The sequence below is a fragment of the Triticum urartu genome, chromosome 6 (genome assembly GCF_003073215.2).
Source record: "Triticum urartu cultivar G1812 chromosome 6, Tu2.1, whole genome shotgun sequence".
Classification (NCBI taxonomy): domain Eukaryota; kingdom Viridiplantae; phylum Streptophyta; class Magnoliopsida; order Poales; family Poaceae; genus Triticum; species Triticum urartu.
In genome coordinates, this window is record NC_053027.1 from 162,344,762 (window position 1) to 162,359,336 (window position 14,575).

The 14,575-nt window shown below is 46.9% G+C and overlaps 1 protein-coding gene across 1 annotated transcript; it reads left to right on the forward strand.

Moving 5' to 3' along the window:
• The first annotated feature begins 6,346 nt into the window (after positions 1-6,346).
• LOC125517599 (glycosyltransferase family 92 protein Os08g0121900-like) lies at positions 6,347-10,484 on the forward strand. Its single transcript, XM_048682808.1, has one exon. The coding sequence runs from the start codon at positions 6,505-6,507 to the stop codon at positions 8,245-8,247; it is 1,743 nt and encodes a 580-aa protein (XP_048538765.1). The 5' UTR covers positions 6,347-6,504; the 3' UTR covers positions 8,248-10,484.
• The last annotated feature ends 4,091 nt before the right edge of the window (positions 10,485-14,575 follow it).

The following is a 14,575-nucleotide window of genomic DNA, read 5'->3' on the forward strand; positions in this document are numbered from 1 at the left end:
AAGCAACCAACAAGGAGGCCACGAGGTAGGGGGGGGCGCGCCTACCCCCCCCCCCCAGGCGCGCCCTTCCACCCTCGTGGGCCCCTTGTTGCTCCACCGACGTACTCCTTCCTCCTATATATACCTACGTACCTCCAAACGATCAGATACGGAGCCAAAACCCTAATTCCACCGTTGTAAATTTCTTTATCCACGAGATCCCATCTTGGGGCCTGTTCTGGAGCTCCGCCGGAGGGGGCATCCATCATGGAGGGCTTCTACATCAACACCATAGCCTCTCCGATGAAGTGTGAGTAGTTTACCTCAGACCTTCGGGTCCATAGTTATTAGCTAGATGGCTTCTTCTCTCTTTTTGGATCTCAATACAATGTTCTCCCCCTCTCTTGTGGAGATCTATTCGATGTAATCTTCTTTTTGCGGTGTGTTTGTTGAGACCGGTGAATTGTGGGTTTATGATCAAGATTATCTATGAACAATATTTGAATCTTCTCTGAATTCGTTTATGTATGATTGGTTATCTTTGCAAGTCTCTTCGAATTATCAGTTTGGTTTGGCCTACTAGATTGATCTTTCTTGCAATGGGAGAAGTGCTTAGCTTTGGGTTCAATCTTGCGGTGTCCTTTCCCAGTGACAGTAGGGACAGCAAGGCACGTATTGTGTTGTTGCCATTGAGGATAAAAAGATGGGGTTTATATCATATTGCATGAGTTTATCCATCTACATCATGTCATCTTGCTTAAAGCGTTACTCCGTTCTTATGAACTTAATACTCTAGATGCATGCTGGATAGCGGTTGATGAGTGGAGTAATAGTAGTAGATGGAGGCAGGAGTCAGTCTACTTGTCTCGGGCGTGATGCCTATACACATGATCATACCTAGATATTCTCATAACTATGCTCAATTCTGTCAATTGCTCAACAGTAATTCGTTCACCCACCGTAAAATACTTATGCTCTTGAGAGAAGCCACTAGTGAAACCTATGGCCCCCGAGTCTATCTTCATCATATTAATCTTCCAATACTTAGTTATTTCCTTTGCTTTTATTTTACTTTGCATCTTTATCACAAAAATACCAAAAATATTATTCTATCATATCTATCAGATCTCACTCTCGTAAGTGACCGTGAAGGGATTGACAACCCCTTATCGCGTTGGTTGCGAGGAGTTATTTGTTTTGTGCAGGTACGAGGGACTCGCACGTAGCCTCCTACTGGATTGATACCTTGGTTCTCAAAAACTGAGGGAAATACTTACACTACTTTGCTGCATCATCCTTTCCTCTTCAAGGAAATCCAATGCAGTGCTCAAGAGGTAGCAGGCCACCTGGGTGGGCACAACCCACCAGGGCGCGCCCCCCTCTCCTAGCGCACCCAGGTGGGTTGTCCCCACCTGGTGGCCCCGCGGACCCTGAAACCGACGCTCTAAAATCCTATTTTTCCAAAAAAAATGAGGGAGAAAGAATTATCACGATCCACGAGACGGAGCCGCCATCACCTCTTGTTCTTCATCGGGAGGCCATATCTGGAGTCCGTTTGGGGCTCCGGAGAGGGGGATCTTTGTTCTTCATCATCACCAACCCTTCTCCATCGCCAATTCCATGATGCTCCCCACCGGGAGTGGGTAATTCCTTCGTAGGGTCACTGGTCGGTGAGGAGTTGGATGAGATTTATCATGTAATCGAGTTAGTTTTGTTAGGGCTTGATCCCTAGTATCCACTATGTTCTAAGATTGATGTTGCTATGACTTTGCCATGCTTAATGCTTGTCACTTTGGGCCTGGGTGCCATGATTTCAGATCTGAACCGTTTATGTTATCACCATTATATCCATGTTCTAGATCCGATCTTGCAAGTTATAGTCACCTACTACGTGTTATGATCCGGCAACCCTAGAGTGACAATAGTCGGGTGTTGGAAATATGCCCTAGAGGCAATAATAAATTAGTTATTATTATATTTCCTTGTTCATGATAATCGTTTATTATCCATGCTAGAAATGTATTGATAGGAAACTCAGATACATGTGTGGATACATAGACAACACCATGTCCCTAGTAAGCCTCTAGTTGACTAGCTTGTTGATCAATAGATGGTTACAGTTTCCTGACCATGGACATTGGATGTCGTTGATAACGGGATCACATCATTAGGAGAATGATGTGATGGACAAGACCCAATCCTAAGCCTAGCACAAGATCGTATAGTTCATCTACTAAAGCTTTTCTAATGTCAAGTATCATTTCCTTAGACCATGAGATTGTGCAACTCCCGGATACCGTAGGAATGCTTTGGGTGTACCAAACGTCACAACGTAACTGGGTGGCTATAAAGGTGCACTGCGGGTATCTCCGAAAGTGTCTGTTGGGTTGGCACGAATCGAGACTGGGATTTGTCACTCCGTGTAACGGAGAGGTATCTCTGGGCCCACTCGGTAGGACATCATCATAATGTGCACAATGTGACCAAGGAGTTGATCACGGGATGATGTGTTACGAAACGAGTAAAGAGACTTGCCGGTAACGAGATTGAACGAGTATCGGGATACCGACGATCGAATCTCGGGCAAGTATCGTACCGATAGACAAAGGGAATTGAATACGGGATTGATTGAATCCTCGACATCGTGGTTCATCTGATGAGATCATCGTGGAGCATGTGGGAGCCAACATGGGTATCCAGATCTCGCTGTTGGTTATTGACCGGAGAGTTGTCTCGGTCATGTCTGCATGTCTCCCGAACCCGTAGGGTCTACACACTTAAGGTTCGGTGACGCTAGAGTTGTAGAGATATTAGTATGTGGTTAACCGAAAGTTGTTCGGAATCCCGGATGAGATCCCGGATGTCACGAGGAGTTCCAGAATGGTCCGGAGGTAAAGATTTACATATAGGAAGTCCAGTTTCGGCCACCGGGAGAGTTTCGGGAGTCATCGGTATTGTACCGGGACCACCGGAAGGGTCCCGGGGGTCCACCGGGTGGGGCCACCTATCCCGGAGGGCCCCATGGGATGAAGGGGCGTGGGAACCAGCCCCTGGTGGGATGGTGCGCCCCCCCTTGGGCCTCCCATGCGCCTAGGGTTGGAAACCCTAAGGGGTGGGGGCGCCTCCACTTGGCTTGGAGGCCAAGCCACCCCTAGGGCTGCCGCCCCCTCCCTAGATGGGATCTACAAGGGGTCGGCGCCCCCCCTGGGCCCCTATATATAGTGTAGGGGAGGGAGGGCAGCCGCACCTGAAGCCCTGGCACCTCCCTCCCTCCCGTGACACCTCTTCCTCCCCGTTTGTGCTTGGTGAAGCCCTGTCGGGATCCCGCTACTTCCACCACCACGCCGTCGTGCTGCTGGATCTCCATCAACTTCTCCTCCCCCCTTGTTGGATCAAGAAGGAGGAGACGTCTCCGCTCCGTACGTGTGTTGAACGCGGAGGTGCCGTCCGTTCGGCGCTAGGATCATCGGTGATTTGGATCACGACGAGTACGACTCCATCAACACCGTTCTCTTGAACGCTTCCGCTTAGCGATCTTCAAGGGTATGAAGATGCACTCCCTCTCTCTCGTTGCTAGATGACTCCATAGATTGATCTTGGTGATGCGTAGGAAATTTTTTGAATTATTGCTACGATCCCCAACATCGGGACCACTCCCGGTGATGATCGTAGTTTGAGGAGTTCATGTATTCACCGTGTGTTAATGCTTTGTTCCAGTTCTCTATTAAAAGGATGCCTTAATATCCCTTGGTTTCCAATAGGACCCCATTGCCACGGGAGGGTAGGACAAAAGATGTCATGCAAGTTCTTTCCATAAGCACGTATGACTATTTACGGAATACATGCCTACATTATATTGATGAACTGGAGCTAGTGTTGTATCGCCCTAGGTTATAATTGTCTCATGATGAATATCATCCAACAAGTCACCGGTCCAATGCCTACGAATTTATCCTATATTGTTCTTGCTAGGTTACTATTGCTATCGTTAATGTTGCACTTGTTACAAAACTACTGCTATCACTGTTACCGTTACCATTGCCACTGCTACTATTATCAAAACTATCATATTACTTTGTACTGATCACTTTGCTGCAGATAATTAATCTCCAGGTGTGGTTGAATTGACAACTCAACTGCTAATACCTTCAAATATTCTTTGGCTCCCCTTGTGTCGAATCTATAAATTTGGGCTGAATACTCTACCCTCGAATACTGTTGCGATCCCCTATACTTGTGGGTTATCACTAGGCAGGTCACTTGTTTCTTGTGTGAAGGAACTACTCATTACCCAGCTCAATGCCAAATTTACCCCAAGGTACAAGAAATTTCCAATCAGCGGAAGGAAGCCAAGAAAGAAGCCCTCAAGGAAAATTTTGAAGAACCTGGGATGAGAGAAGTTGTTGAAGACCCCGATGGAGAAAGCCTAAACAGATTTTTCGCCTATGCCTACTATTCATGTGGTGAAGAAGGAATGTTTTACAGTATTGCATGAAGGAAAGCCAAGAGTATCTGAGAGACTTCCCGACAGAAGAAGTGGAGATTGGTCCACAGGAAATAGAAGGATTGATCGGAATGAAGAAGTCCAAGAAGAGAAAGAGAATGAATCTCCCAAACAACCCAGATTTCACAAAGAAGGATAAGAGCCATATTACCTGTTTTGAGTGCAAGAATACAGGACATTATGCCAGTAATTGCCCAGAAAAGAAGCAAATAACCCAAGGAGGTAGCAGGAAGCCCCTGGATTTGTCCGACTTCATTTGTTTACGCTGCAAGGAAGCATGCCATTTTGGTGGAGAATGTTCAGAACCGAGGAAAGGTTGAAGCCGGACATGTGGTAACTTCTATATTCTGTTCACATAATAGACCAGAAATAGTACTAACGGTAAAAACATAAGCATCTAGCACATCTAAGTGCAGAAGTTTTGTTCTCGTTTTTTCTCTGTGTGATCTTACCTTACCATTACTTATGGTGGCGCAGGGTCGGAGCGAGGTAGGGGAGATTTTGTTTTGGGGGGCTTGCGATGTAAAAATTGCCATTTTCTGCCAACGTTCTTTGCAACCGCTTTCATATTTTTGAACAATCAAGAGGAGGGGGATGTGCGGTGGATATATTCCTAAAAGGTACGAAACACGACAAGCCTTCACAAGGGTGCGCTAGACCGCTAGGAGAGGTATTGATGCCGAGACAAGGCGGCGGCCTTTCCAAGCGGGATCTTTGAGTCTTAAGGACCAAGAGTGAAGTGAGGCCAACGAGTTGGTCTTCGTTGAGGAAGACACAAGTGTTCCTCGAATCCCAAATTTTACATAGAATGGAGAGACCGCCAAATGTCATTGACGAGGCCAACAGGAGAGCGGGTGGACGTCCCAGATGAGGTCCGTGTGGCGGGCTTCAAAAGGCCCAACTCTTGCCAAACACGAGTATCATGTGGGCATTGGATGAACATGTATAGCACATCCTCGCAGCTGGGGCATGAGCTACCCGGAGGTGATTTTCCGGTGGAAGAGATTGCTTTCAAACACCCGAAAATTTGAGCACAGGGAGAGGCATTGACACCGAGACAAGGTGGTGAAGACCTTGGATATTTGAATCTAATAAAGGACCAAAGGGTGAAGTCTTTTTTCCTAACAGTGAGGCCACCTGATTGGACATCATTTCGAAAGAGATGGGTGTTCTTCGAGTCCATCTGAGGACCAACCTGACCAGTGTGGGTCAACCTCCAAACACCATAGCCCATGACCTCGACGACATTCGGGGATCCCCTGCCCTGCTGGCTCCTAGATGAAGGCAAGAGCCCGTCTGACCGCGAATGGAGCCTAGAGAAACTTATTCAGACGCCACGCTGTTGCAACAGTGTCGGCAGGAACTCTCTCAATTCTAACGCTACTGAGAACCCATCCGAAGCGCAGATCCGAGGTTACACCTCCGTCCCGCCATCGGAGAGGCCGGCGGAGGGAGATGGAACCAGCGACAGCGCCGATGGCACACAAAGGGACCCGCTCGCCTGGCTAACCCTAACCGCTCGTCCACCGTGATGAGGTTCTTGGAGTTAGAAGGTAGTCCTACGTAGTAATAGAGAAGGCAACACGTTTTTGATATATTGGTTAAAAAACACGTTTTTGATATACTAGCTTACCACTCATGCCAAAAAAGGAGAACAAAAAAAGAAGACAGCACGTTTCGCATCGTAAAAAATAGCCTGCCGACGCGGGAAGTGGAACCGACCGAGCGGCCCGCCAGCCTGACTCGGGAAAAAAAAACCAGTCCGTGTTCGGGTCGGGTCGAAAACCCTAAACGCCAGACTGACTCGAAAAAAAAACCAATCCGTGTTCGGGTCGGGTCGAAAACCCTAAACCCAGATCGATCGATCGAGAGTTCGAGACCGTCTTCTCGGTCGCAAGCCAGCAATCGAAGCTCTGCTCCCTGCCCCCGCGAAATCTCAATCTTTCGCCGTCGAGCTCCCGCCAAATCACGCTCCTGCTCCCGCGAAATCGAGCTCCCGCCCTGCTCCCGCCGAATCCAATATGCCGCGACACCGCCGCTGCAGCCGGCTGCGCCGCATCGTCGGCGGCGTCTCAGTCGGAGCTCTCCTGCTGTTAGCCGGAAGCGGAGGCCACAACGCCTACTCGGGCCGCCCGGTCTTCTCGCTGCCCCTCGGCCTCGGCGCCCCCTTCCCGCTCGTCGCCGACAGTCCGGCGCCCCCGCCCTTCCCGTTCGCTGCCGACTTTTCTCCGTCGCCGTCCCCGCAATCCCAACACTCGCCCTTCCGCCTCAGCGATGACAGCCTCGCGCGGCGCCTTCTGCCCCTCCGCCTCCGCGCCAGCCAATCGCCGCCGCAGCAGGACGCGGATGCGGTCCTCCTTCCCGACCAGGAGGTCCTGATCCTGGACGACGCTGAGCCTACCGGCGACGCCATCTGCGCCTTCCAGGGCGGGGCTTCCTCCCCGGCGAGACCGCTCGGGAGGCTGCCGGCGTCCGGACTTCACGCATACGTCTGCCGCCTTCCCGACCCAGCGCAGAGCTTCCAGCAGCTCCAAGCGCCGCTCTTACTCCACTCCTCCACCTCCTCGGTCGCCGCAGCTGCTCCAGATTCCCCTTCTCCTTCTCCGGGCCGCGCATTGCTTAACTGGAGCAGCGACCCGATAGTGTTTGACTCGGCTCTTCTGGACGGAGGCGACTTGCTCGTCTTCGCTAAGGGAATCAGCCGCCGCCAAGGCCTTCAGTGCCTGTATCGCTACAGCGACGGCGCCGATACCATGCTGGCAACTACACCGGCAATCACCTCAGTACAGCAAGTTACTCGCTGCCCCTCGCCGCCGACACCTGTCAAGTCAGGAGGAAGCACCAAGGTTCTTGTCACACTAGGGGTCACCGGCGAGGATCCCATGCCCTCCGTTGCAACCTTTCGTCGACAGCAAGCTGAATCTTCTTTGGTGACTCCTCAAAAGAGTTCAATTTGCGCCTGCACAATGGGACGCAACATCTCCAAGTTTCTCAGGGAGTGGGCACTCTACCATAGTGCGATTGGGGTGGATCAGTTCTTTATCTATGATAATGGCAGCGAGGACAACTTGGCAGGCCTAGTGGCGCAGCTCATATCCTCCGGGCTCAACATCACAACCGTGCCATGGCCTTGGACCAAGGTCCAAGAAGCTGGTCTGTCTCATTGCGCGGCCACACAGCAAGCTTCGTGCCAATGGATGGCTGTCATAGATGTCGATGAATTCATCTTCTCAACAAGCTGGGCAGGATTAGAGAAGCCATCAAAATCTTTGCTAGAGCCCGTTATTTCTGTTGATGATAGCGTTGGCCAAATATACCTTGCTTGTTATGATTTTGCCCCCTCGGGCCAAACAGCACATCCACCGGAGGGGGTCTGCCAGGGCTACACTTGCCGGTTGAAGAGCCCGCAGCGGCACAAATCCTTGGTCCGTCTCGACGCCGTGGAACCATCCTTCATGAATGTGGTCCATCATTTTAAGCTCAAGCCTGCTTTCAAAAGCATCTGGACTGCGTTCGCACGTGTTAACCACTACAAATACCAAGCTTGGCCGGAGTTCAAAGTCAAGTTCAAGAGGCGTGTGTCCGCTTACGTGGCAGATTGGAAAGATCCGATCAACCTCGACTCAAAGGACCGGGCTCCTGGCTTAGGAGTTAATGACGTCGAACCAGAAGGCTGGGCCCAAAAATACTGCGAGGTTAAAGACAATATCCTTAAGCTGTTGACTGCAAGATGGTTCGGTGTCGGATTTGGGAACCCTCATTAGCTCCAGTCAGATCAGGTAACACACACGGGTAAGATCTACCACCCCTCCCCCTCTTTTACATAGTAATTTCTGTTTATTTACACTAACAAAACGTAAATCAAAACCACTAAGTTTTCCAGAATTAGAAATTATCTCTTAAATTGGATGGTATACACCTTTTAAATAGGCTTTAGGTTGATGGGGAAGCACCACAGTACGTGTGTGTTGCTCAATGATGAACATACTCCCTCTAGTCTAGTTCTGAAAAAGCCCCCAAAATGCAACTTTTACTTCTTATTTTCGTTAACTATAAAACTCTTCAAAATTATACAGTACTTATTTAAAATACTTTATGAGAGATAACCTTTATTTTAACTATACATTATTACTGTAAAGCTCTTCAAGACAATATTGTTTTGAAAATACTTTATGAGATAAACCTACACATTGTTTTCACATATCCAATCCAAAAATATTATGAAATATAGTGAGTCAAAGTTTGGAAAAAGTTAATTAAACCCATGCCTAAACCAACAACTTTTCCAGAACTAGAAGAGGGAGTATAATAATAACCTGAGAGCATTTTCCCTATCGATAGTTAGCAGTTTGTTTTCGCTATTCAAGCTCTTGCTGTCCTTCTTTTTCCATCTTGAACTGTTAAGAACAGATTTATGTTCAATTTGCCTTGATACTCAGCACGTGACACGGTGCTTTAATATCGGTTCTTTTGCTAAAATTGGATGACTTTTTTTCCTTGAATGATTTTGGCTTAACAGTTGGGCTTAGATCAGTTGAATTTGTAATGCTTAGCTGGAGCACGACATGAAGCCTCTTTATTTTATTTTATTTTTGGACCTGTGTGGGCTGGATTACTAATCAGTGAAAGCTTCACACAAATGATTTCAAATCTTGTTTGTTGATTGAGGTACATTTCTTAAGTATCTATTGGCTGATCCTTATGGTTGTATGGCTTCTATTCTGAAACTATTGGATTGAGATGCTGGTCTACACTTTGTTGGCTTTTCTATAAAAAATGAATCTTGGTTTATGATGCAGTTAAGCTTTGGCTTATATGGTTTTGTTCCAGTTTTGACTTGTTTTAATTAGCTGGAAACATCTTTGGAAAGTCTTTCTTGATATGGAACTCATACATCAAAATGCATCTCCAATGGAGAATGCGACATTGTCAAACTGACCTTGCAAGTTGAACATGTGAACGAGTGTATTGAAAATTACCTTGCTGCCTGGTTTCTACTGATCCGAAGAAACGGGTTCAGCATTTACCCATGGCTGAATACTGGTACAACAGTTCTTTTCATTCTTCTCTCCAAGAGACTCCTTTCGAGGCCTTATATGGATATCCACAGCCACAAATCAGTGAGTTCTCAACGGTAGGCACTACTGACAGTGAGGCACAGACAACAACTGCTGTCAACACTGAAGCACAATCTCTTAATTGCCCAGCAACTCATGAAGAAATATGCAGATCGCAAGCGAGTTGGAAGGACTCTTGCAGTAGGTGACATGGTTTACTTGAAGCTTCAGACATATCGTCTGAATGCTTTCGGCCTTCGTTCTCACATCAAGCTGCAAAGGAAGTTTTACGGACCATTTCGAGTACTGTATCATGTGGGCAATGTGGCATATCACCTGCAGCTGCAAGCGTGGGTATCCACCCAGTGTTCCACATCAGCTAGCTGAAGGAACAAATTGGACCCAATGTAGTTCCCTGTGCTGATTTACCTCTAGGTGATCCTGAACGGTGTACCAGAACTGAACCTGTTATCGTACTTCAGACCCAACAGATCCCTCGCAACAATCTACCGGTTGTCCAATGGCTTGTACAACGGGAGAATTTTCCACTGGATGATGCAACTTGGGAAGCCGTGGATTTCATGAAGCATACATTCTCAGCCTTTTTCAGGAAGACAGTCGAAGGATGGTGTCGTCAACCTTCAGCTTCTTGAAGGCAAGATCGCGCTCGCAAGGGGGCATTGTCAGACTGAACTTGCAAGGTGTTCTAGTCTTCAGTTAACTGTACCGGTTCAGATAATGAATGGCTGGGGATTGACGATGGAGAAGATCGGACGGCTTGCATTCACTCACCGTCTACCTCTAGCTTATTTACTTTTCACTGTTGCTTTTCTTACCTCTTTATTCTTTCCTTGGCAACAACGGCTGTAACAGAAAAATGTATGCGCTACACGGGATAAGCCCCGATCAATCAATAAAGCACTATATGAAGCCTTTTAGTTTTATTTTCTTTTTGGTTTGTGTGGGCTGGACCAATAATTCATGAAATCTTCACCCAAATGATTTCAAATCTTATTTGTTAACTAAGGTTCATTTCTTAAATATCTATTGGTTGATCCTTGGTTGTTTGTCTTCTGTTCTGAAACTAGTTCATTTCTCGTGATGTCGTGATTTTGGTGAGATGTTGGTCTGCACTTCCCTTTAGGAAATGAATCCTGGTTTTCTATGACTTTACTTGGAACTTATCTTTAATGACGCAGTTAAGGTTTGGCTTATATGGTTATGTTCCAGTTTCGACTTGTTTGAATTAGCTGGAAACATGTTTGAAAAATGGCTGAACATCTTCTTTTAATTAGCCTCTTAGTTTTAGCAATCATCTGCATTTCATAAAATAGCTGAACATATTCTGCGGTGATAGCAATGGTTGTATATATAAGAAAGTTCGTAAGGGGAACAAAATTTCCTAGCTAAATGCAATTCCAAATTCTGAAGTCGAAATTTTATTATCCTTTCATGAGTCATTTGACTGGTACATATCCTTCGACCATGAGAATGCAGGATTACAAACAGTCAAGCTTTATTATTGCCAGAAAGGTATTTCTATGTTGTGTTGTGTGATGCAATTAGGCACATTATGCTAATGTTTTATCCGAGGCTGTTTGTATGCAGCTTGCCAGAAAGCTATTTCTGTTCAGTTGATTCAGGTGAGGATGCTGCAAAATGAGGACGACAGTCAAGATTGGCCATGCCCCTAACGTAAGCTTTCTCTTTTGCTGGAATATAACAGGCAACAATCTTCTAAAACTCGGTTTACTCAGCAAGTAAGATAGCAAAAAATGAGTAATTAACAGGATAAACTGAAAAACCAAGCAATTACCTGGGTAATCAGTTACCAGGCGGAGCACAAGGTGGGCATGCATGGCTGCCTGTTTCGGATTTAGAACATTGGTATAGCCTATGACTTGTTGGCCTCGTATCATGCCAATTTGCCATCCATTTGTTTCTGATTTGTCGATACTCTGTACAAGTCAGAGCTTCTTGATCCTGATTTACAATCACATGATTGGTTATAATAATGTTGCTCAAGCTCAACAAGTTTTGATCTTTCTGCACTCCTTCCTCCTTTGGGGGTTAATAGTAGCAGAAGACCTTGCTGCTGCAGCATTGCTCGAGTTCTTAGATTCTTTCTTGCTGCTGTTTGCTGAAAACTGTTCCTTGCTTGAGTTCTCACCCGAGGATGCCCTCTTTCTATCATCAGGTGCCCTCAACTTCGGTCCAAACGGCAGATCTCCGTTCTTGTCACGCTGTCCTGGAGCTGGGCAATACAATTTCAGAGTGCCCAAGCCGGCCACAGATGAAGCAAAAGTGAGGTACGTTCTCATACTGTATGTCATATAAATCTTGCTTCTTCCTTCTTGCTGAGTCAATTATGATCCACCACCTAAGGGGTTTGGAAACATCAACAGCAACCCTCGCACGCAGAAAGCCACCCATATGATCAAACTGTACCGAGGTAGCATTCTGGTCTATTGGTGCTACCACAACACTATCCCGTATAGCATCATTTTGGACCCGGTCCTTCCTTGTCTGGCTACACATCCATTTCAACATACACATATCCACTACACCTAACTGTTAAACATGCCGCCTTTTAGTTGGCTAACACTCAACGTCCTACAATATTGTGTGTCAAATCACCGTCCTATAGAACCTGTTTTTTAGCTATTGTGACACTCTTTTTACAGAGAACGCCAGTAGCTTGGCGCCACTTCATCCATCCGGCTTTGATTCGATGGTTCACATCTTCATCGATATCTCCATCCTTCTGCATCATTGACCTCAAATATCGAAAGGTGTCCTTCTGAGGCACCACCTGCGCATCAAGGCTAACCTCCTCCTCCTCGTGCCTAGTAGTACCAAAACTGCACCTCATTTACTCGGTTTTAATTCTACTAAGTCTAAAACCTTTCGATTCCAAGGTTTGTCTCCATAGCTCTAACTTCCTATTAACCCCGTCCGACTATCATCGACTAGCACCACATCATCCGCAAAGAGCATACACCATGGTATATTTCCTTGTATATTCCTTGTGACCTCATCCATCACCAAAGCAAAAAAGATAAGGGCTCAAAGCTGACCTTTGGTGCAGTCCTATTTTAATCGAAAATTCATCAGTGTCGCCATCACTTGTTCGAACACTTGTCACAATATTACTGTGCATATCCTTGATGAGGGTAATGTAATTTATTGGGATTTTGTGTTTCTCCAAGGTCCACCACATGAAATTCTGCGGTATCTTATCTTAGGCCTTCTCTAAGTCAATGAACACCATATGGAGGTCCTCCTTTTGCTCCTTGTACTCCATAAGTTGTCATACCAAGAAAATGGCTTACATGGTTGACCTCCAGGCATGAAACCAAACTAATTTTTGGTCATTCTTGTCATTCTTCTTAAGCAGTGCTCAATGACTCTCTCCCTCATAGCTTCATTGTATGGCTCATCAGCTTAATTCCATGATGATTAGTACAACTCTGAACATCCCCTTGTTCTTGAAGATTGGTACCAATATACTCCGTCTCCATTATTTTGGCATCTTGTTTGCCCGAAAAATGAGGTTGAAAAGCTTAGTTAGCCATATTATCGCTATGCCTCTGAGGTCTATCCACACTTCAATGGGGATACAATCAGGGCACATCGTCTTGCCTCCTTTCATACTTTTTAAAGCCTTCTGGATCTCAGAGTCCTTGATTCACTGCACAAAATGCTTGCTGGTATCATCGAAGGAGTCATCTAGTTAAATGGTAGAGCTCTCATTCTCCCCATTGAACAGCTTGTTGAAGTACTCCCGCCATCTATGCTTAGTCTCCTCGTCCTTCATCGGGAGCTGGCATGTTCCGTCTTTGATGCATTTGACTTGGTCAACATCCCTCGTCTTCCCCTCTTAGATCTTGGCCACCTTATATATGTCCCTTTCGCCTTTCTTCGTGTCTAAGCACCGGTAAAGGTCCTCATACGCCCAACCCCTTGCTTCACTCACAGCTCGCTTCGCGTCCTTCTTTGCCATCTTGTAGTTGTCTATGTTTTCTGTTGATAGAGACTCGACTAGATGACGAGTCATTCGTTGGCCCGACCTTTCATGGTACATCCAATAGCAGGTTAATTCTTTCAACTAGTGCAACTCTTTCTCCACAAAAGTTGAGAAAGTCGAAGCTGCCAAATCCCGCAGCCCGGTATCAAGTTAGATCACCGGCGTCCGACAAGAGTGAACTGTATAGGTTCCATGGGCAAATTCCAGGAGATGATGTTGTTAAACAACGTGACAGCCCTCATCGTATGCGCCAAGGGATTAACATCCGAAGCTTCTAGCGAAGGATAGACTAGGAATCTGTTATGGTTTATTTTCATGTTAAACTAGATATCTATCTCTTAGTCTATCCCTTGTTCTCCAAGTTTGTAATCCCAACAACTTGTAGGCTATTAGGGAGGTCGTGACCCTGCTTATAAACATGAAGCCGTGGCCTTGGCAAAGGCACGACGTTCCCAGCCTTTCTCACATGGTAATCAGAGCCTAACTCTTCCATTCATCTAGCCCTAGCCCTCCATTGCACTAGCTTCCGCCATGGCATCCTCCAGCTCATCCAACTCCACCCTCACCGGCCAAATTACCGAGAAGCTCACCCGCACAAACTTCATCCTCTGGTGCACACAAATCACTCCGCAGCTCAGAGGCGCGGGCGTCTATGGCTATGTTGACGGCACCACGCCGGAACCAGCCAAGACCGTCGTCACCAAGGACAAGGATGGGAAGGAGACGACCACACCAAACCCCCTTCATCCGATCTGGTTCCGGGAAGATCAGCAGGTACTTGGTTATCTTCTGAACAATCTTTCCAAGGAGGTACTCGTGCAGGTGACCTCGATCTGCCATGCACACGAGCTCTGGACAGTGCTGGCGAACATGTTTTTGTCTCAGTCACTGTCCCGCATCAACAACATCCGCGTCGCACTTGCGAACGCACAGAAGGGGAACCAGTCGGTAGCGGCCTTCTTCGCGCACATGCGCTCCCTCGCCGACGAGCTTGCTGCTGCAGGCAAG